Here is an 18,000-nt window from a genome sequence, read left to right on the forward strand (position 1 = left end):
TAAAATCAAAAAGGCAAATAAGAAAAAAGTAGTTGTAAAATAATATGCTAAATAAATATTGTAAAAAAAATATAGTTACAAATATAAGAATCAAAATATTAATTAATAATATTTTAATTAAATACAATCACAAATGTCATCGATAAAAATAAATAAGTTTAAAAAAATAAAAAAAATACATAATTATACATAAGTGGAAAAAAAAAAAATTTTTGAAAAAGGAAACAAAAATTAGAAAAAGAAAAATATATTGTATACTTCAAGAAGGGATATATGTAACTTTTTTTTTAAAAAAAAAAAAGGAAATTAGAAGAATTTGAAAATTTTAGGGGGTGGGACTGTTTAAAATTACCATGTAAGTATATGTATATACCAAAAATATGTACCTATGTATAGTAAGTTGGAGCAAAGTGAGGGGGGGGCACGTGCCCCCTCTGGGCCTTAATTGGCTCCGCCCTTGCTCCCACGGGTATAAATAAGAAATTGAAGGGAAAGACAAAAAAAAAAGAAAAAAGAAAAAAAGTAACGCTCATTTTCCATTTAAATGATGCAACACGTACAAGAGGAACATTAGCACCTTATATGTGAGGGAGGGTTGTCATGGCACTTCGCATTAATTTGGCTGCATTTTAGGGAATGATAATGGACAGATAGATATGGTTTTGTTGCTTTCAGAAGAATTCAAAGAGCCCCAGGTTAGAATTAGAATATTGAAATTGTCAAACAGAATATTATTGCGGGCCATATAAAAAAATAAAAATATCTTCGCCGAAGCAACAAAATGAGTTGACAATGAGATCTTTTTTAAAAAGTGGAGTGTTACAACCAACCAAGGTCTTGTTAATTGAGAATGTTTTTAAGTTTGGTGTCTATGAGTGAGAATGGAATGAAATGATTATTTTTATTATAGTCTTGTTAATTGAGAATGTTGTTAAGTTTGGTGTGTATAAGTGAGAATGGAATGAAATGATTATTTTTATTATATTGTTTGATTGTAAATATGTAATTTATAGGAATGAATTAATGTAAAATTTAAAAAAGAATGAATTTCAAATTAAAATTTTCAAAATACCCTTGTTAGTGATAAATAATTTTAATTTACAAAATAATATTATTCTATAATTTTTTTTTTTTTTTTTTAAATGTTGGCGATGGTTGATGGTGGTGGAAGTGGAAAGCGATAGTGGTGGTGTTGGAAGGCGGTGGTGGTGGATGGCACAATGGTGTTGGTAGAAGGCAATGGTGGTGGTGGCGGTGGTGGTGGTGGTGGTAATGGTGGAAGGCGTCAGTGGTGTAGGTGATGATGGTGGAAGGCAGTGGCGTGGTGGTTTTGGAAGACGACGGTGGTGGTGGAAAGCAGTGGATGTGACGGGGGTGGAAGACGACAGTGGATGTGGCGGTAGAGGTGAAGGTGGCGACGGTGGTGGTGATGAAAGTCGGTGGCAATGGCGATAGTGGTAGAGGTAGAGGTTCCGACAGCGGTGGTGGTGATGGAAGTCAGTGGAGGTGGAGGTAGAGATGGCGGCGGCGGTGGTGGAAGGTGGTAGTGGTGATGGAAGTCGGTGGCAGTAAAGGTGGTGGTGTTGGTGGCGGTAGGGGTGGAGGTGGTGGTGGTGGTGATGGAAGTCGATAACGATGGCGGTGGAGGTGGCATTAGTGATAGAGGTAGAGGTGGAGGTGGCGGTGGCGGTGGCGATGGCGGAAGTCGTGGCGATGGCGGTGGAGGTGATGGAAGTCGATGGTGGAAATCAGTGGCGGTGGAAGGTAGCGGAGGCGACGATGGCGTAATAGTGGTGGCGATGGTAGTGATATATGGTGGTGAAAGTGGTGGAAGGCGGCAGTAAGGGCAGGCCCTGGCCCAAGGCAACCAAAGCGGTCGCCTAAGGCCTTAACATTTAGAAGAACTCAAAATTTTTAGCCCATTAGTGATAGGTTTAAAAATAATAATAATAATAATAAATAAATAAATAAATAAAAACGTTAAGCCCTTACCTGAGTGATAGGCCCAAATAAAAAGAAAAAAACTTAGGCTCCTTTTCATGAGTGATAGGCCCAAATAAAAAAAAAAAACTTAGAGCTCTTCGATTAAACGAATTCACAGCTCATTCAAAATTAGGGCCCTTAAAAACTTGGTGATTAAATTCGAAATTAAATATGGCTCTTTACTACTTTATGTGTATGTTAGTGTGTATTTCAGTAATTAAAGGGCCTCACATTTAAGTTCGTCTAAGACCTTTCAAGATTTTGTCAATCTCAGGGCTGGCCCTGGCGGCAGTGGTGGTGGAAGGTGGCGGTGATGATGAAGGCGGCAACAGTGGTAGTGGTAATCGTGATGGCAGGGTCGACCCTAGGGTAAGGCGACCAAGGCGATCGCCTAGGAGCCTAGGACTCCAATTTGGAAAGGTCTCAAATTTAGGATCATAATACAAATATAGTAGTATATGTCTAACATACAGGTCATAATTTCCATAATTAAAAGACAATATATACTTATGTACTCCCTATCACACTACTTATAACATCAATTTATATATGTTAGACAATAATTTATATGGTAACAATAATTTGTTTTTATCCCCTCCTTCAAAAAAAAAAAAAAATTATATTTAAACTCATAAACTCGTTTATTTTATTATTATATTATTTTTGGACTCATGTGCATACATGACAGGCTCCATTAAACCAAATTATTTACAGAGTTACAATTCTTAAGAGAAACTTTCCTAATACAAAAAAAGGCAATTAAAGCATTTGATTTTATGAAAAGGTTAAGTTATTATTTTCAAATGCTTGGATTGCATATAGAGTATTTTTAACTATCCCAATTACAATTGCATCTATTAAGAAAAGTTTTTCAAAATTGAAATTGATCAAATCTTACTTACGATCGACGATATCACAAGGGAGATCCAATGGATTGACTATAATATCTATTGAAAAAATATGTTAGAGAAATTTGATTGGAGCACTTTTATTGATAATTTTGTAGCTCAAAACACATGATGGTCACATTTACTTTTGATATGATCGAAGTGGAATTTTGATTGTGACTAAGTTGTATTGAATATTTCTTTTAATTTTTTTTTTATGTAAACTGGATCATGCTCTTTCTAAAGCACTAAGACCGAATTTTGTTTTGTGTGTTCTCAATATTAATATATTTTATGTGTATATTGTTTCAGTTTAATGAAAATTTTGCACTCTTATAAATTTTTTGCATGTGTTAAATCTTATAAAAGGCCTCGAATTTGAAAGTTTGCCCAGGGCCTCTCAAAATTTTGAGAATTTCAGGCCGCCCCTGGGTGATAGTGGTAGTGGTGGTGGCTAAAGGCAGTGGAGGTGGCGGCGGTGTATTTGTTGAAGGTGGCAACAATGGTGGCAGTAGTGGTGGTAGTGACGTTAGTGGAAGGCAATAAAGGTGGTGGTGATGGTAAAAGTTAACGGTGGTTGTGGTGGTGGTTTTGGGATTTGAAACATGAGAGTTTTTTTGGGAACTTGATTTTTTTAAAAAAAATTACTTGGGAATGGAATGACTATTCCATAAGTTTAGTTGTGGAATAGATTTTCATTACAACAATGAAATTGTCATTTGTACCTTAAATTGCATACCAAACAAATGAATGATTGAAATGGACATTATATTCCATTCTATTTTTTGTTGGGTTTGTGGCTCAAAATTGTGTACATAAATTAATTTCATTTTCTTGTTTTGAAATGTTGAAATTTGTGGAGGAAATTGTATCTCATTAAGTTTCTATTTTAGAGTTGGGATTGATACGATAATTCCTTGTATGCAAGTTGGGGAATGATTGTCCAACAAGGAGTTGAATTTTGAAGACTTTATAAATAGAGATAGGTATGAGGGGTATAGAGAGAGAAGAGAGAAAAAATGTAAGGGGTTTAAGGGTGAGTGTTGTAAGGAGAGGGAAGAATATATACATATAGCCTCAAAAGAGATGATGAGTAAGTGAGTGTAATTTTGACGTGTGGTTGTATATTCTCTTTCTCGATTCATATCCTATGAATGTAATCCTAAAGTTGAATAAACCATGTAAAATATTTTTTTTTTTTTTGGAAAGTAAAGCAACTGACATTAATGTTAAAATAATTACAAAGTTTGGGGCTAAAGCCCAATTATAAAGAGGTTAAGAGCAAGCCCAATGGGCAACAAGGGCACATGCCCAACCAAGTTCAAAAGTGTCTCCCATTAACTACCAAACCATTAATGGAGAGAACTGAAACAAATCCGGTGGATGCTTGTAGCCGGATGTAGCCGGATTGACGGCTAGCTTGATTGATCTGGGGGACGAGGAAGTGGTCTGCAACATGATGGAGGTAAATTCCATTCCGAGAGGATTAACCTCGAGGCCGCACAATCCTTTAGAATACCCAGTCTAAGAAATGAAGTAATGGAGGAGGTAATTCTGGCAAGTAGAGTTCTTTACGAACATTTGCCTTTCTTGAAAATTCTGTTGCTGCGCTCTTTCCAAGTGTGGTAAACCATTGAAGAAAAGTAGATTTTCCGCAACAAGTTTTGAGGAGAGTTTGTCTTCCACATGGAGCTTATAAGCCGGATCAAACCACTCCAGTTTGTGATTACTGTTGAAAAGTGGCATCTGTCTTTCAAGAATCTCTAAATTGGAGAGACGGAGGAGCAATTGAAAAACAAATGGTCATGTGATTCCAGAGAAATTGAACACAGTGGACATATATTTTGGAATTTGGTCATTGATTTGCTGTCAAGTGTCGGTAATCTAGATTGGACTGCCATCCATAGGTTAAATTTCATACGAGCTGTGATTGGGGAACTCCATACTAAATTAAACCAAGGGACTGTATCTAGATGCCCTGCTAAGTGGGAAGTGGTATGCTTATAGCTGTAATGGCCAGTAGATGATGCGAGCCAGACCTTCTTGTCATTGATAGCTGGACATGGAGGCTGTAGGTGCAGTAGCTCTAGAATGTTGTCTGTTAATGGCTGTGGGAAAGACCAGTGGGAGCTGCTGTCAATGAAAGAGTCAAGAGTGGAATCTTCGTTGATGCCAGCTATATTGAGGACTGAAGAACGGAATCTAGTGCAAAGTGAACCTCCTGGAGCCCAGTTATCCCACCAGAGAGAGGTATCAGCTCCATTTCCCACCTTATGCTTGATTAACATTCTAGTTGGATACCTGAGTTGTAGTAGCTTCCTCCAGCTCCATGAACAAGAGTATGGATATTTAAGTATCAAAAAATTTCTGGATTTGATTAGATATGTGTTATACCATCTAATCCAGATTCTTTCCATGTTTTCACATTGTAGATCCCAAATATGCCTTATTATTCCTGCTTTGTTTGCTTGCTCTAAATTTGGGATGCCTAAACCTCCAGCCTCTTTAGGTTTGCATACCTTGTGCCAAGCAACTTTGGAGCTTGAAGCTTTCATCTTAACCCAAGACTATAGGAATGATCTAAAAATTCTATTGAGCTCATCTATGACTCCTTTTGGAAGTATGAAGATACTACTCCAGTAGATTTGAGTTGAAACCAGTACTGACTTGATCAATTGTAGTCTGCCAGCATAGGAAAGTGACCTAGAGGTCCAGTGAGTAATTTTGTGAGTAATTTTGTTGATGAGCTGGCTGCAGTGAAAGGCTTTTAAACATGTTGTGATCAATGGAACTCCAAGGCATTTTACTGGGAGGTCAGCTTGCCTAATGCCCAGTAGAGAGGTGATAGCTGCTTGAGTATGATCCTCAGCTCAAGATAAAAAGACTGAACTTTTGTTCAAGTTTATCTCGAGGCCAGACATATAACTAAAGTGGTCCAAGGCACATTTAAGAACTGAGACTGAGGCTATATCCCCATGACAAAACAAGAACAAGTCATCAGCATAGGATAAATGAGTAATCTTTTGTTCCTTACACCTCCAATGATACCTGAAAGTGTGCACTCTATCCACATAGTTTTTTATTATGGAAGAGAGTGCATCCATTGCAATCACAAAAAGGAAGGGTGAAAGGGGATCCCCTTGCCTTAATCCTCTTTTCCCTTTGAAATACCCCTTGAACTCACCATTAAGGGCAATAGTGAAGGATGGTGAAGTCACACAAGCTTGAATGAGAGAGATGAATTTATTAAGGAATTGGTGGAGTTTGAGACAATTGAGGATGAAATCCCATTTGATGGAGTCAAAGGCTTTCTTCAAGTCAATTTTGATGGCACGTTTTGCAGTTTTGGATTGCTTGTGGTACCCCCTTAAGAGCTCATGGGTGAGTAGTATGGGATCGGTGATTTTTCTACCATGGATGAAAGCTGATTGGGATGAATTAATGAACTCATGTAGGGTATGTTGCAGCTTCATTGCAAGTAACTTGGCAATGCACTTGTAGATAGTGTTAACACAAGAAATTGGCCTGTAATCATGCACAGATGATGGGTTTTGACACTTTGGCACCAAGCATATATAGGTGTGGTTGGCCTCCCCTAGCAATTTCCCATTTCTGAAAAACTCAGCAATGGCAAGGGTGACAGATCTTCCAATAATACTTCATGCTTTGTGAAAAAAGAGTCCATTGTAGCCATCAGGTCATGGTGCTTTGTTTGTGTTTAGGTTCAGGAAGCAATTTTGTATCTCTATATGGGAAGGGGAGTCATCTATGTACTGGTGAAGGTGAGTTGGGATATGAGCTGTGATAAATGGGTAGAGGTCAGTAATATGGTGTGTGATTGGAGGTGTAGTTTCCAGTAGGTTTTGGAAGTGTGCAACAACTTCAAGCTGTATCTCTTCCTTATCATAGAGAGTGTGGCCTGAGGCAGATGTGAGTGAGATAACTTTGTTTCTATTGATCCTTGAACAGACTGATTTGTGGAAGAAACCTGAGTTGCAATCCCCAAGTTTTAACCAGGACATTCTAGATTTTTGTTTGAGTGTATCTTCTTGGATGTTGCCAAGTCTTAGCATCTCATTAGTAAGAGTTTTCTCCAATTCTCGAAGGCTGTGGTCATCTGGTGTGTTGTCCAGGTCAGTTTGACATGCATTTAAGTACATCCTCACAGCATGCAGCTTTGAATTAATTTCTAGAAAATTCCTTCTTGCAATTAGATCTCAGCTCATGTTTCAATAGCTTTAATTTTTGGACCACCTGGAACATAGCTGTACCCTTGATGTATTTGGACCAGACATTGTGTACTGTGGAGTGGAAGTTTGGATGAGTGGACCAAGCATTGAAAAATCTAAAAGGGACATGTCTTGCTGGGGTGGTAAGGTCTAGATTTACTAGGATTGGACTGTGGTCTGAGATGTTTGGGGGTAGGAAGGTGCATTTAGATAGGGGGAATGTTTCAGTCCAAGTAGGATTAACCAAGGCTCAATCAAGTTTCTTGGTAATACAGGCATTTCCCATGCTTTTGTTGGACCAAGAAAATAGAATTCCATTGAACTTCAAGTCTTCTAACTCTGTTTCTTGCAGACAGTCATTGAAGTCTGTCATTGCATTGCTCCATCTCATTGAACCACCATGGTTTCCCCAATATTTGGTATAACATTGAAGTCACCTATTAAGAGCCATGGTGTGCTAGAGAATAATTGAGAATGATTGACTAGATCATCGCAGAGAAGCTGTCTATCAGAAGCAATATTAGCAGCGTAAACAAATGAAGTGAAAAAATCAACATTTTGCCCAATAACTTTGAGAGAACAGTGAATAGCCTGTGATGTGGTAGTGATGACAATGAGTTTAATGGTATTTGGGTTCCATAACACCCAAATTCTGCCTAAGTCAGAGAAGGGGTAATTGTGTACCAAGCTCCAAGTAGGAGCAAGATTCTTGTGGATTGCTGCAACATTTGTGGGGGACACTCTGGTCTCCACTATTGAGGCTATGTCAATTTTCCTTTCAAAGATCAGCCTCTTAATCTTTGATTGTTTAGGGGGTTGGTTTAACCTCCTAATATTCCATGTAAGGAGGGAGATCATTTAAAGGGAGGTGAGAAAGAACCTCCAAGATGCCCTCCAGACATCAAATCATTGCAGGGACCAAACTTCTTCCTTGCTGCCTTCTTCAAGCTTCTCATTGATTGTGTTATGGATGAATGTGTATGATTGTTATCTTTATACATGCGTGTATTGATGTGATGTGATGATATTTTTATTATATCTGATGTAAAAAAAAATTTAATTTTCAATAACAACAGACGGTTAAGTGATTTAAGGGGAGTTAATTATATTAAATATTTATGCACACCAAACATAATAGGAAGAAGATTATCATAATTAGCTCGTGATAGTTGTACAAGTCCAGGGCTCTTTTTTATCTCGTCACATTTAAAAATAGAGCACAAGTTGCAGCTAATATATTATATATTTACACATATAGGTAAAGTCTAAAAAAATACTATATTGCTGTATAAAAAATTTGAAGAAACATACTGCAAGAAACCGTATGTTTTAAATTTAAAGCGAATTGCTTTTTAATCATCAATTCCAACTATTTTTTTTTTTTTTTTAAGAATTATAAAATACCCTTAAAATGATTTTTTATTTTTATTTTTATTTATTTTTTAATTTTTCACACATGTTGAACTCCACCCTATAAAAATACAAAATTACCTCTCACTCTTATTAAATTATACTGTATATCTCATCTCAATACTGATGACGTAAGCAAGGGAAGCAAACTAAAACTAAATATTTCATATATTTCATATAAAGCTTATATATAAATATCACCGCAACTCTCATCCCCATTTCCGCCATCACCAACACTAGCATCCACCTGGCCGGCTCCGTTGTCGCCACAGTTACACCACCACCACCACCCCCGTATATCTGCACCAACTAATTCCTACCCAACATAATGAAAATTAGTATTAGAAGTGTGGGTTTGGATGTTTCAATCGTAGTTGACTTTGTTAGTGACTGAAAAGAGGGAATGCAAGGGTGAGACATTATCGAAAAGCACTGAATTAAAATATAGTTTTTTTAAAGGATCGATTTTAGAGAGAGAAAAAGCCCAAAAATAAGGTATTTAAGGGCATCATAAGAGCATTACTTAAAACTGCAACCATGAACAAAAACCAGAGAGCTGTTTTCTCTCTTCACCCACATAATTGTAATTTTAATTGAGTTTCATTAATTGATTCAGGGGATCTGTGAATGGATTTAGATATGAAACTTTGACTATATAATTATTACTCAACCATCTCTTAAATGGTTGGTTAATTGCATGTTTGAATGGTGATTCCTATAAAAGACAAATGTGAAGTGGACCATCAAAGTATTACTCTGTACTCTGTAGTATTACTGTGCAACATATGACATCATAAGTTTATTGGATTAATTCAACTATGTAAATTGTGTCGTATCAATCAACAACTTAAGGTGAAATTTTAGTTATTTGGTAAAATTTCAAAGCTGCAAATTGCAATGGTTAAATTATAAAATAAAAAATAAAAATCCCCATAAATCCTGTAAAAAAAGCGGCCCATGCAGACAACTTTGTCTGTATCGCCGCCACTCCTCCGCTCCTCTAAAAACTCATTCACTCTCTCAAATTCTCTCCCCCTCCCTCTCTCTGAGTTCAATGGCTTCCTCTACTGACGGCCGAAACAAGCTGGTCACTGGCTACCCGGCGCCACCGGGTCATGTTGCCATCGGATACCCTCACGCAGCCGCGCCACCGCCCTCCGCCTTCTATACTGTCGCTTACCACCACCAATTTCATACCCACGTTCGCCACTCTTTACTCTGCCATCTCATCGCCGCCCTCCTCACCGTCATCCTCATAATTGGAGCCATCTTCTCCATCGTCTGGCTCGTCCTCCGCCCCCGCCTCCCTGAGTTCACCGTCGCCTCCGCCACCGTCTCCCCTATCAACGCCACAGCCTCCGAGGTCACCGCCACCTGGGACGTCTCTCTTCTGATTAAAAACCCTAACACCAAGCTCACCGTCTTCTATGACAGTCTCGATGCCTCGGTCTTCTATGGCGATTCTCTACTAACCCAGACCGAATTGCGGCCCTTTTCTCAACCCAAGAACAAACAAAATCTGATTCGTTCCAGGTTCGCATTGGTTAGGGCCAATGTGGGGGACAACGTGGCGAAGGCCATTTCGAGTGATCGGGCTCGTGGGTCGGTGAGTTTCGGAGTTAGGGTTCTTTCTTTGGTTAGGTTTAGGACCGGAGGGTGGCGAATGAGGAAGCATTTATTGAGGGTGTACTGCGATGGACTGAATATTGGGTATTCGTCGAGTAACGGACGGGGGACTTTGCTGAATCCGTCTAAAGAATGTGAAGTTGATATCTGAAGGAACAGAACATGAGAGTCTAAGTTTGTAAGGCATTATTAATCCTTTACTATTAAAAGAAATAAAAATAAAGTATATTTCTTAGTGAATCAAAGTAGTTCATATGTTTAGTTTGCTTCATCGTTTCTCCTTTTCTTCATTTTGTTGCTTTTGCGGTCTTCTTGATTCCGGTTATTAACTTAAAGTTCATATTAATTATACTTTGATATGCATTTTTAATAGTTTTAAGTATAATGTGGCATTTAACTTTTAAATTAAGTGGCTGTTTGGTTTAGATAATGGTCTCAGTTCATCACTGCCAGAGTCATTTTCAGTTTAATTTGTGAGTTAGGTTGTGGATGAAGTGTTGATGGTCAATTAGCATGGTTTTGGTAACTTGGTTTTATGGTAGATGAGAGTGTTTTCACTAGATCACAGAATTATTCGATAGTTGACAATAGAGTGCTGTCATCAACCAAGATTATGGCTTTCGGTTTCTTTTTGTAGGCGCATCTGTATTAGCTTAGTTGGTTCCTATAAAGAGTAAAATTTCATCGTGCTATGTTCTAATCTGCATTTTAAGTTTTAAATTTTATTGCTGTTTTGCTATTTGAAATGCTCGAGTTTTCCATGGATCATGGAATTTAATGCTTCAGATTGACAAGGAACTCTCGACTCTCACAATAAGTAGTACTTTCTTCTTGGCAGGATGAATGGGGTACTCCTAGAAGCATAAAATGATGGTACTGTCCAATCACTTCATCGAGAAGTAAGAGTTGCAATTGATTGGTTACAGATTTTGTTTGTGTAGTCTCATTTTATGTTTTGGGAAGTTCTCTTTAAAGCATACCTAATGTACTGGATTGATGATGAAGTGTTGTGTTGTTTGTTTTTTCTTTCACTATGCTTCAGTAACTAGGAGGCAGAGGAAAGGGAAGGATATCATTACTTAATTTGGAGAAGAAAGAAAAAAAAATAATAATAAAGAATGGAAGGATTTTGATTACTCTTCCTTTGCTTGGATAATTTGGCAGGGAAAAGAATGGAAAGGATAATAGTAACCTTCCTCTTACTTCGGAAATATTGATAGGAAAAAAAGGAAATGAATTTTTAGTTATGTGGGTAGAGGCAGTAAAGAATTTATGCATTTGTTCTCAAGAATTGGAGTAGCACAGGTAAATTAACTTACGCTATCCTTTTCACTTCTTTTATTCCACTTTTTACTTGTTTCTAGAAGATAGTTGTAACTTCTAGGGTTTATCCTCAAATTAAGCTGGATAATAGTTTTTGATTCTTCCTTTTAATTTGATATTTGTATGGTCGCATTCTCCCAAAAGCGTCGAATATCACATGTTGAGTTGAGTACCTTTTGTTGAATCGTTTAGATTCTAGTTTCTGTTTTCTTATTGTTTGTGTATTCTTGGTGTTCAAGAGTTATCCTTGAAGTACATAGTTTATCATGTTGGGTTGATTATGAAGTTTTATGACGTCTGGATTATTCTGATTTTAGTTTCATGTTGTCAGGATGCTCGTAACAGTTTAAGGGTGTTTGTAGGAGCTTTGGCATTTGACATGTTGAGTTGATAACAAACTTGTGATTGGTTGAATTATATATATATATATTTTCAAGTTGTTGGTGACTTTGAAGGGCCTTATGAATGTAAAGGCAGTTGTTGTGTCCTATGGGCCTTATGCTTATTGATAGTTTTGGGAGTCTTAAATATGGTTATTAAAAATCTTTGGAAATTGTCTACTTGGTAAGCATAATTTTTTTCTTATTTCAGTTATGAGGTTTTCCCTCTGTTTTTGGTTCCTTTCTCATTTATTGTCTCCATTACTATTTTGGTGTTGTGAATGTGCTGGTGTTTATAAAATGGGGCCAACTTTGTTTTTATGATGATACTAATGTGTGTTGTTGTGGGGTCGTAGATAATGTGGCTCAAATAGCAGTTATCTTTTAATTGTTGCATTTGATTGTTGTTCTTACGATTTGGGATGATATTTGTAATGTTTAATTACATTTTTTCTTAACTTAGAATCCAATGTGTCAGCTTGGTAATGAATGGCACAATTGGTTGCATTTAATTTTTGTTTTTATGTTTTGTCTGAAATTTCCAATTAATCAGATATAGTGAACTAAATGTGTTGGGTTGAAAATAAAGGATTATAGTCGGTTGAATTATCGGGATGACATACACTCCATAATTATATGCAACATTTCCAATTGTTGATCAGTTCTGTTATAACTATTGGTTTCTTGTTGATGGGTGGATATAATTGGGATTTGTGGCATTCAATGTGTTGGGTTGATATGGATGGCCAATATTAATGTCTTGGCGGGTAGAGCATGTCTTATGAATTTCATGACTTTTCATCACTGTAGATTCAAAATTATCTACATAAGGATATATGACATTATGCTACATTGTTTAGCTACTGGTATATGGTAGTTCTGTGTTGGACAAGTTTCCTTCCTGACATCTCCAAAGAACTTCGAATTAACAAGCATGCATTGTAGTTTTTTACTCAAAAAGGATATATTTTTGTAGTCACACCATTTAAGTTGTCTTTTGATGATAGTTTGTCAATATTAGAATTTCTTCCATTACACATGACCTTGTGGAAGATGCAAGCACGCTGTGCCCTTGAGGGCTACGGAGAATCCCTTTTGCTTTAAGTGTGAGTTTAGAAATGCATGAAACCGTAGCTATTACTATTTAACATCGACATTGTAAAAGTTTTTCTTTTTTAGATCATGTTTTTCTGAAAAATAAATTAATAGTACATCTAAACCTCTTCTTTTGCTGAACTAACTCACACTCCTTCTCGGCTCTTGTTCTTCAGGCTCCATTTCGTACTTTAATTTCATTGACCGTTGTTTTCAATGCCAAAGCATTGAAGCACAATAATAATGTATGGAGTCCTGCTTTGTTGATCTTTACAATAATTTTTTTTTTTCCTGTTTTTATTTAATTAAAAGGTCTAGTCATATCGATTAAACAAATATTCATGTCATAGATTGATCATATCCAACAGTTTTTGGTTATATATTTTATTATTTTTGTGATTAAAGGCTCAAAGCAAATATAAATTAAGAAGCACAATAAAACTGCATGAAGCCATGCTTCGTTGATCTTTACAATATACTAATTATTTCTGTTTTGATTTAGTTCTAAGTTTTATTCATATTGATTAAACAAATATTAAAGTCATACTTTGATAATATACTACAGTTATGGTTAGTTATTTTCTTATTTTTGTAATTAGACTCAAAATGATGTAAATTAAAGGAAGAAGAAAACATGATTGTGAAAGTAATGTTAACTGCATATCTTCTTTCAGCTGGTGGGGCTTGGGGTGAGTAATGCATCATTGTTGGCTTCTTGTATAGATTTCCTGATATAGAAGTATGTGTTTAAATTAATCTATCTCAGAAAGAAGTGAAGAAACATTCATTTATTTATACTTCTGGTACTAGCTATATGGATTAGTCATGAGTCAGGTTATCTGTAAATGTGTTTGAAGTTTTGAACCGCAAATATGAGTTGTGCAGCATGAGTGGGCCAATTCATTTGAGGCAAGAGGATTGTGACACGTGGCAGCAAATTAGAGCGTAGTAGGCTAGCATCTATTCTGGCAGTTGGAGACAGTTAAGGGAGATGTATATATTATGTGGAGCAATATTCACCTAATCCTCTAAATTAGGAAAATGGATCCTGTAACAGATGATTTCCTGGCATAATAAATAGCAAAAGTGGTTGCCTAGAATAATCCGCTCAGGATGGATTTCCTGACCATATCACAATGGATTGTGTCCTTCTATCCTTCAGGACTGCAATTTTTATTTCTTTTACCGCTTCCAGTTTTGGTTTTCAGTTTCATTCTCAGTGCTATTATTTTTTATTTTTGTCAAGTTATTTGCTTCTCAAAGGTATACTTTAGGTTTTCCATAATTGCAGGCAGATGTATACATTTCAGTTTCCTACTTTTCTGCTTTCATTCAGTTTACGTTTACCGGCCATAGTCTTAGACAAATCGTGTTTAGAAGGTTGTAAGCGGTCAACCAGGAAGAACCTCTGTCCCCAGTATCAACTGAATCTTTTATGGTGACAAGAGACCTAAATTAATCAATCTTGTGCAATTGGTGGTTTGGATTGAGCACTGGCTAATAAATTTGAGCTGCAATACCTCTGTTTCAGTAATGCGCTTTTATAGTCATAACAACAGTAGATGCATATTAGAAACTTGCTGTTCAGGTGATTTGATCATTCAGTTGGATTTTTATTTGGAGCTCTAGATCTTTATTTTACTTTTGCTTTGTTCCCTGGTGGCTTTGTTGCGACTATCTTGATGATTTTATCCATGATTTGATAACAGTAAATAGAAAAATGATTAAGATCTTTCCTTGGTCTACATGAACAACTACTGACGGTTGAGAACTCTTTTCTTCTTCGACCTCTCTGTAGCTTTAAGATTGTTTTTACCACTCCGTGTTTCTTAAGATTAATTTTATTCAAATTTACTTTTTCTAGCATTTGTACATACCTCAAAATTGCTTTAATCCCATTCTTCTCTATTTCATTATGATGATCTATGAACTTTCTGTTTTTTTTTTTTTTTTCTTTTTTTTTTTTTTCCCCACATTATCATAATAGATCCGTCTCTTAAGTCTTATCTTTTGTTCTGGAAAATTGATTTTCTTGTGTATCATTCCTCTTGGTTTCTCATGTCTGATGATGGTGCAATGCTAGAAACTAGAATACAAACTAAACTATCATATGTTCAGCTTTACGAGCTTGAGTAGTGAATATTCTTTGAATATCTATACTTCAATTGCATGTTCATGCAATAAGGGATGTATCTGGTTATGCTCCTCAAACATAACAATCAAGGTTAGAGTCATACTCAGACCCTTACTTTATCTCAGTCAACATAACCAGTTGGCATTCTGTTTTACGGATTATTCTTGATATCAAAGGACAGACCATTTAATTCATGCTAGCAGGCTCAGATGAACACACATTACTATGGTATACTGAATTGCATAGTTTGTATGTCAACCACAAAAACAAAATTGCTTAAGTTAGAATTGGTAAGAAGTAATCAATATGAAGATATAAGTTTTTTATATTGTTATTACAAGCAAGCAACAAGTTTCTAGAATTGTAGCAGGATTTCTGATTGCTGGAAGACATTTCAAAAGATTTGTGTCAGCTTTAACTAAGGGTTTAGATCCTGAGATTGGACAATCCTTTCCTAAAACTGCCTCTTCATTATTATCTGTGCTGTGTGTTGAGGAGGATTTGTGAAGTTGACGTCTGAAGTGAAGAGCCAATAGTAAATGTACCTTTACCACTGCTGAATCAAAATCTTAAAGGTAATTAATGAATTTGGAAATTGTTCTCCTTCAAGGTAAGGAAGAGAGCAGTCAACTTGCCTTTTGTTTATGTTATGGGGTGCCGTGTTTTTAGAGGCAAGTCCGTAAGACAGTAACTGCATTATTCTATGATTCTTGAGGAAAACCGTGTTGGTGGAAGCCACAATGGAGGAAGCAACTTGGGAGTCACGGAATAGAAATTTAAGTAGATAGCACATATTATATGGTAAGTGGTAACTAAGAATAGCACATGTCAAAGTCAGTATGTGTAAAATTTATCTACTTTTTGCCTTTGCAGTGGAGGTCATGCCAACAACGACGATCCTTGGTACTTCAGTTGCTCGAGGAACCTCATCATTTTTTGATGTTCCATAGGTAAATACTGCTTTAGAGCTTAAGGGGCAAGATACTTATTAATTTCTGGTTCATTATTGGATGCAGTTTTGCCAATGCTGTTAAATCAATGAATACAAATCCTTGGTAATGGGATATATATCTCATGTGAGTAACGATATGAAAAATATGTCCTGGTACAAGCATGAAGGAGATATCGTCTTCAATCATAGAAACAAAGACATTAGGTGATTAAAGATGTTAGAGCAACATAAATGTTTCTCACAATAATGATGAAAAGAGAAATAGGTTTTTTTTTTCCCCGGAAGGTAGAGTGATAGGTTTTCACTGAAGGCACTTGCAGAATTTTAGGTGAAGTTAACAGTGAATTGCAGGTTATCTAAAGAAAGGGGTGAAAGCTTTAAGTACATGTATTTTAAATTGGTGAAGGAATTTAGCTGTAATGATGTGTAATGAACAATGTCGTTCGAGTTGTTTAGAGCTGGAATTTTTTTTACAATTATTCAAAATTTACAATTCAGGTGATTTGATCATTCAGTTGGATTTAATCTCTCTGGGAAGTCTATTAGAGATCTACTGCCCAAATAATCTAGCTGTATTGGAAGTCTTATTGATGCTTCTAAGGCTGGATGATCTCCATTTTTCAAACACATATATATCATGTTCAATTTTTTTCTTGATACCTCTTCATCATGCTTCTATTGTTTCTCTTTCCTTCTTTTGCTTAGCATGATGTTTGAGAAATAAAATAAAGGCCAAAAGACAGTTATTCAGTGTCAGTTCCACCAATGCAGAGTGTCAGTTTCACAAATGCAGAGGTCTTGTGGCTGGCTACATACATAATATACCAACCTTTCTGGCATTATTTGTACAGTATGTCTTTCGTCAAACTTGAACCTGCTTCTCACCTTTGACAGCCCTAGCATTTACCATGCCAAGTTGTGTATTAAATTTTCTTTCTTTTGAATTATTCCTTTTACTGATACTTGGTTATTCTGTCTCGTACTTTTGTATCCATCTTTAATTCTTTTTCCTTGTGGGTTGAGATAGTGAGAGAAGACATATCATCAAGGAAAATGATGGAGGATATGGCTCCAGAAAGTAGATTGGATTAGAGATTTTTTGAGTTGACTACAGGTATATTTCATACTTTCAGGCCAGAAGACCTGACTTCTAGGCTAATTAACCTCGCTCATTAGTTTTGCATATAGCTGGTTACCTCAAAGTGATGTTTGTGTGATTGAGTCATAAAGTTTTGTGACCTGTATAATATATATAGATGCATTGTTATTTAGAATATTATTTGTATGACTAGACAACTACTGATGTCTAGTAATTTGTTTGTAAGGTAACTTCAAGTTGGATTTATTGTGTTTTAGCTGCTATTAAATGACTAAGATAGTGATTCTCTTATAATTATACAGAACCATTTCACTGTGCATCTACTAGTCTGAAAACCTGCTGGCTTTATTCTTGTTGAAGAAGAAAGAAAAGCGATATACCATGGGATAAAATTATTTTGTTAATCATGTACTTAGATTTGCTCTTATTGACAACATCAATTATCTCATGCAACCATAGATGAAAATGAATAGAAAAGGAAACAGAGAGAAAAACACTATTGATGAGGAAATTTTTTATTGAATACAAATATTATGGAACACCTGTGTATCATTTATGAAACAATAGTGAAATGAGAGTTTTTGTGATTGATGGAATAGCCGTCTCTATGCTTGATAATTGCACTAGGCAAAATATTTTTGTAGGAAGAAGAACAGCTGATTATACAGGTTTGAAGATGTCAAACTAAGTAAATTAATGTAGTTTATGTAACATATTATAGTCTCAAAGGTAATCAACTTGCATGCCAATTTTGTCGTCGTAGGTAGTGTTTTGCGTTAATCATGTGTATGGGAATTTTCTGTTATATGTGAATCAGACTGAGGATCTGGATATCTAGGCTTATGTTTGATTTTGTGCTGGTCCAATCAGAAATATATTCTG

The 18,000-nt window shown here is 36.1% G+C and overlaps 1 protein-coding gene across 1 annotated transcript; it reads left to right on the forward strand.

Annotated features, from left to right (window-relative positions):
• Nucleotides 1–9,415: 9,415 nt before the first annotated feature.
• On the forward strand, nucleotides 9,416–11,166 carry LOC132313746 (NDR1/HIN1-like protein 10). The gene is made up of 2 exons (XM_059812673.1): nucleotides 9,416–10,313; nucleotides 10,974–11,166. Exon 1 carries the CDS (start codon nucleotides 9,564–9,566, stop codon nucleotides 10,284–10,286), a length of 723 nt encoding a protein of 240 aa, XP_059668656.1. The 5' UTR covers nucleotides 9,416–9,563; the 3' UTR covers nucleotides 10,287–10,313; nucleotides 10,974–11,166.
• Nucleotides 11,167–18,000: the final 6,834 nt, after the last annotated feature.

Source organism: Cornus florida, unplaced genomic scaffold (genome assembly GCF_030987335.1).
Source record: "Cornus florida cultivar Cherokee Brave unplaced genomic scaffold, ASM3098733v1 CherokeeBrave_3.0.0_Hap2_Chr06, whole genome shotgun sequence".
NCBI classification, from domain to species: domain Eukaryota; kingdom Viridiplantae; phylum Streptophyta; class Magnoliopsida; order Cornales; family Cornaceae; genus Cornus; species Cornus florida.

Excerpts from the sequence above, each read along its gene's own strand:
- LOC132313746 (XM_059812673.1), top strand. The coding sequence starts at position 9,564 with ATGGCTTCCTCTACTGACGGCCGAAACAAGCTGGTCACTGGCTACCCG.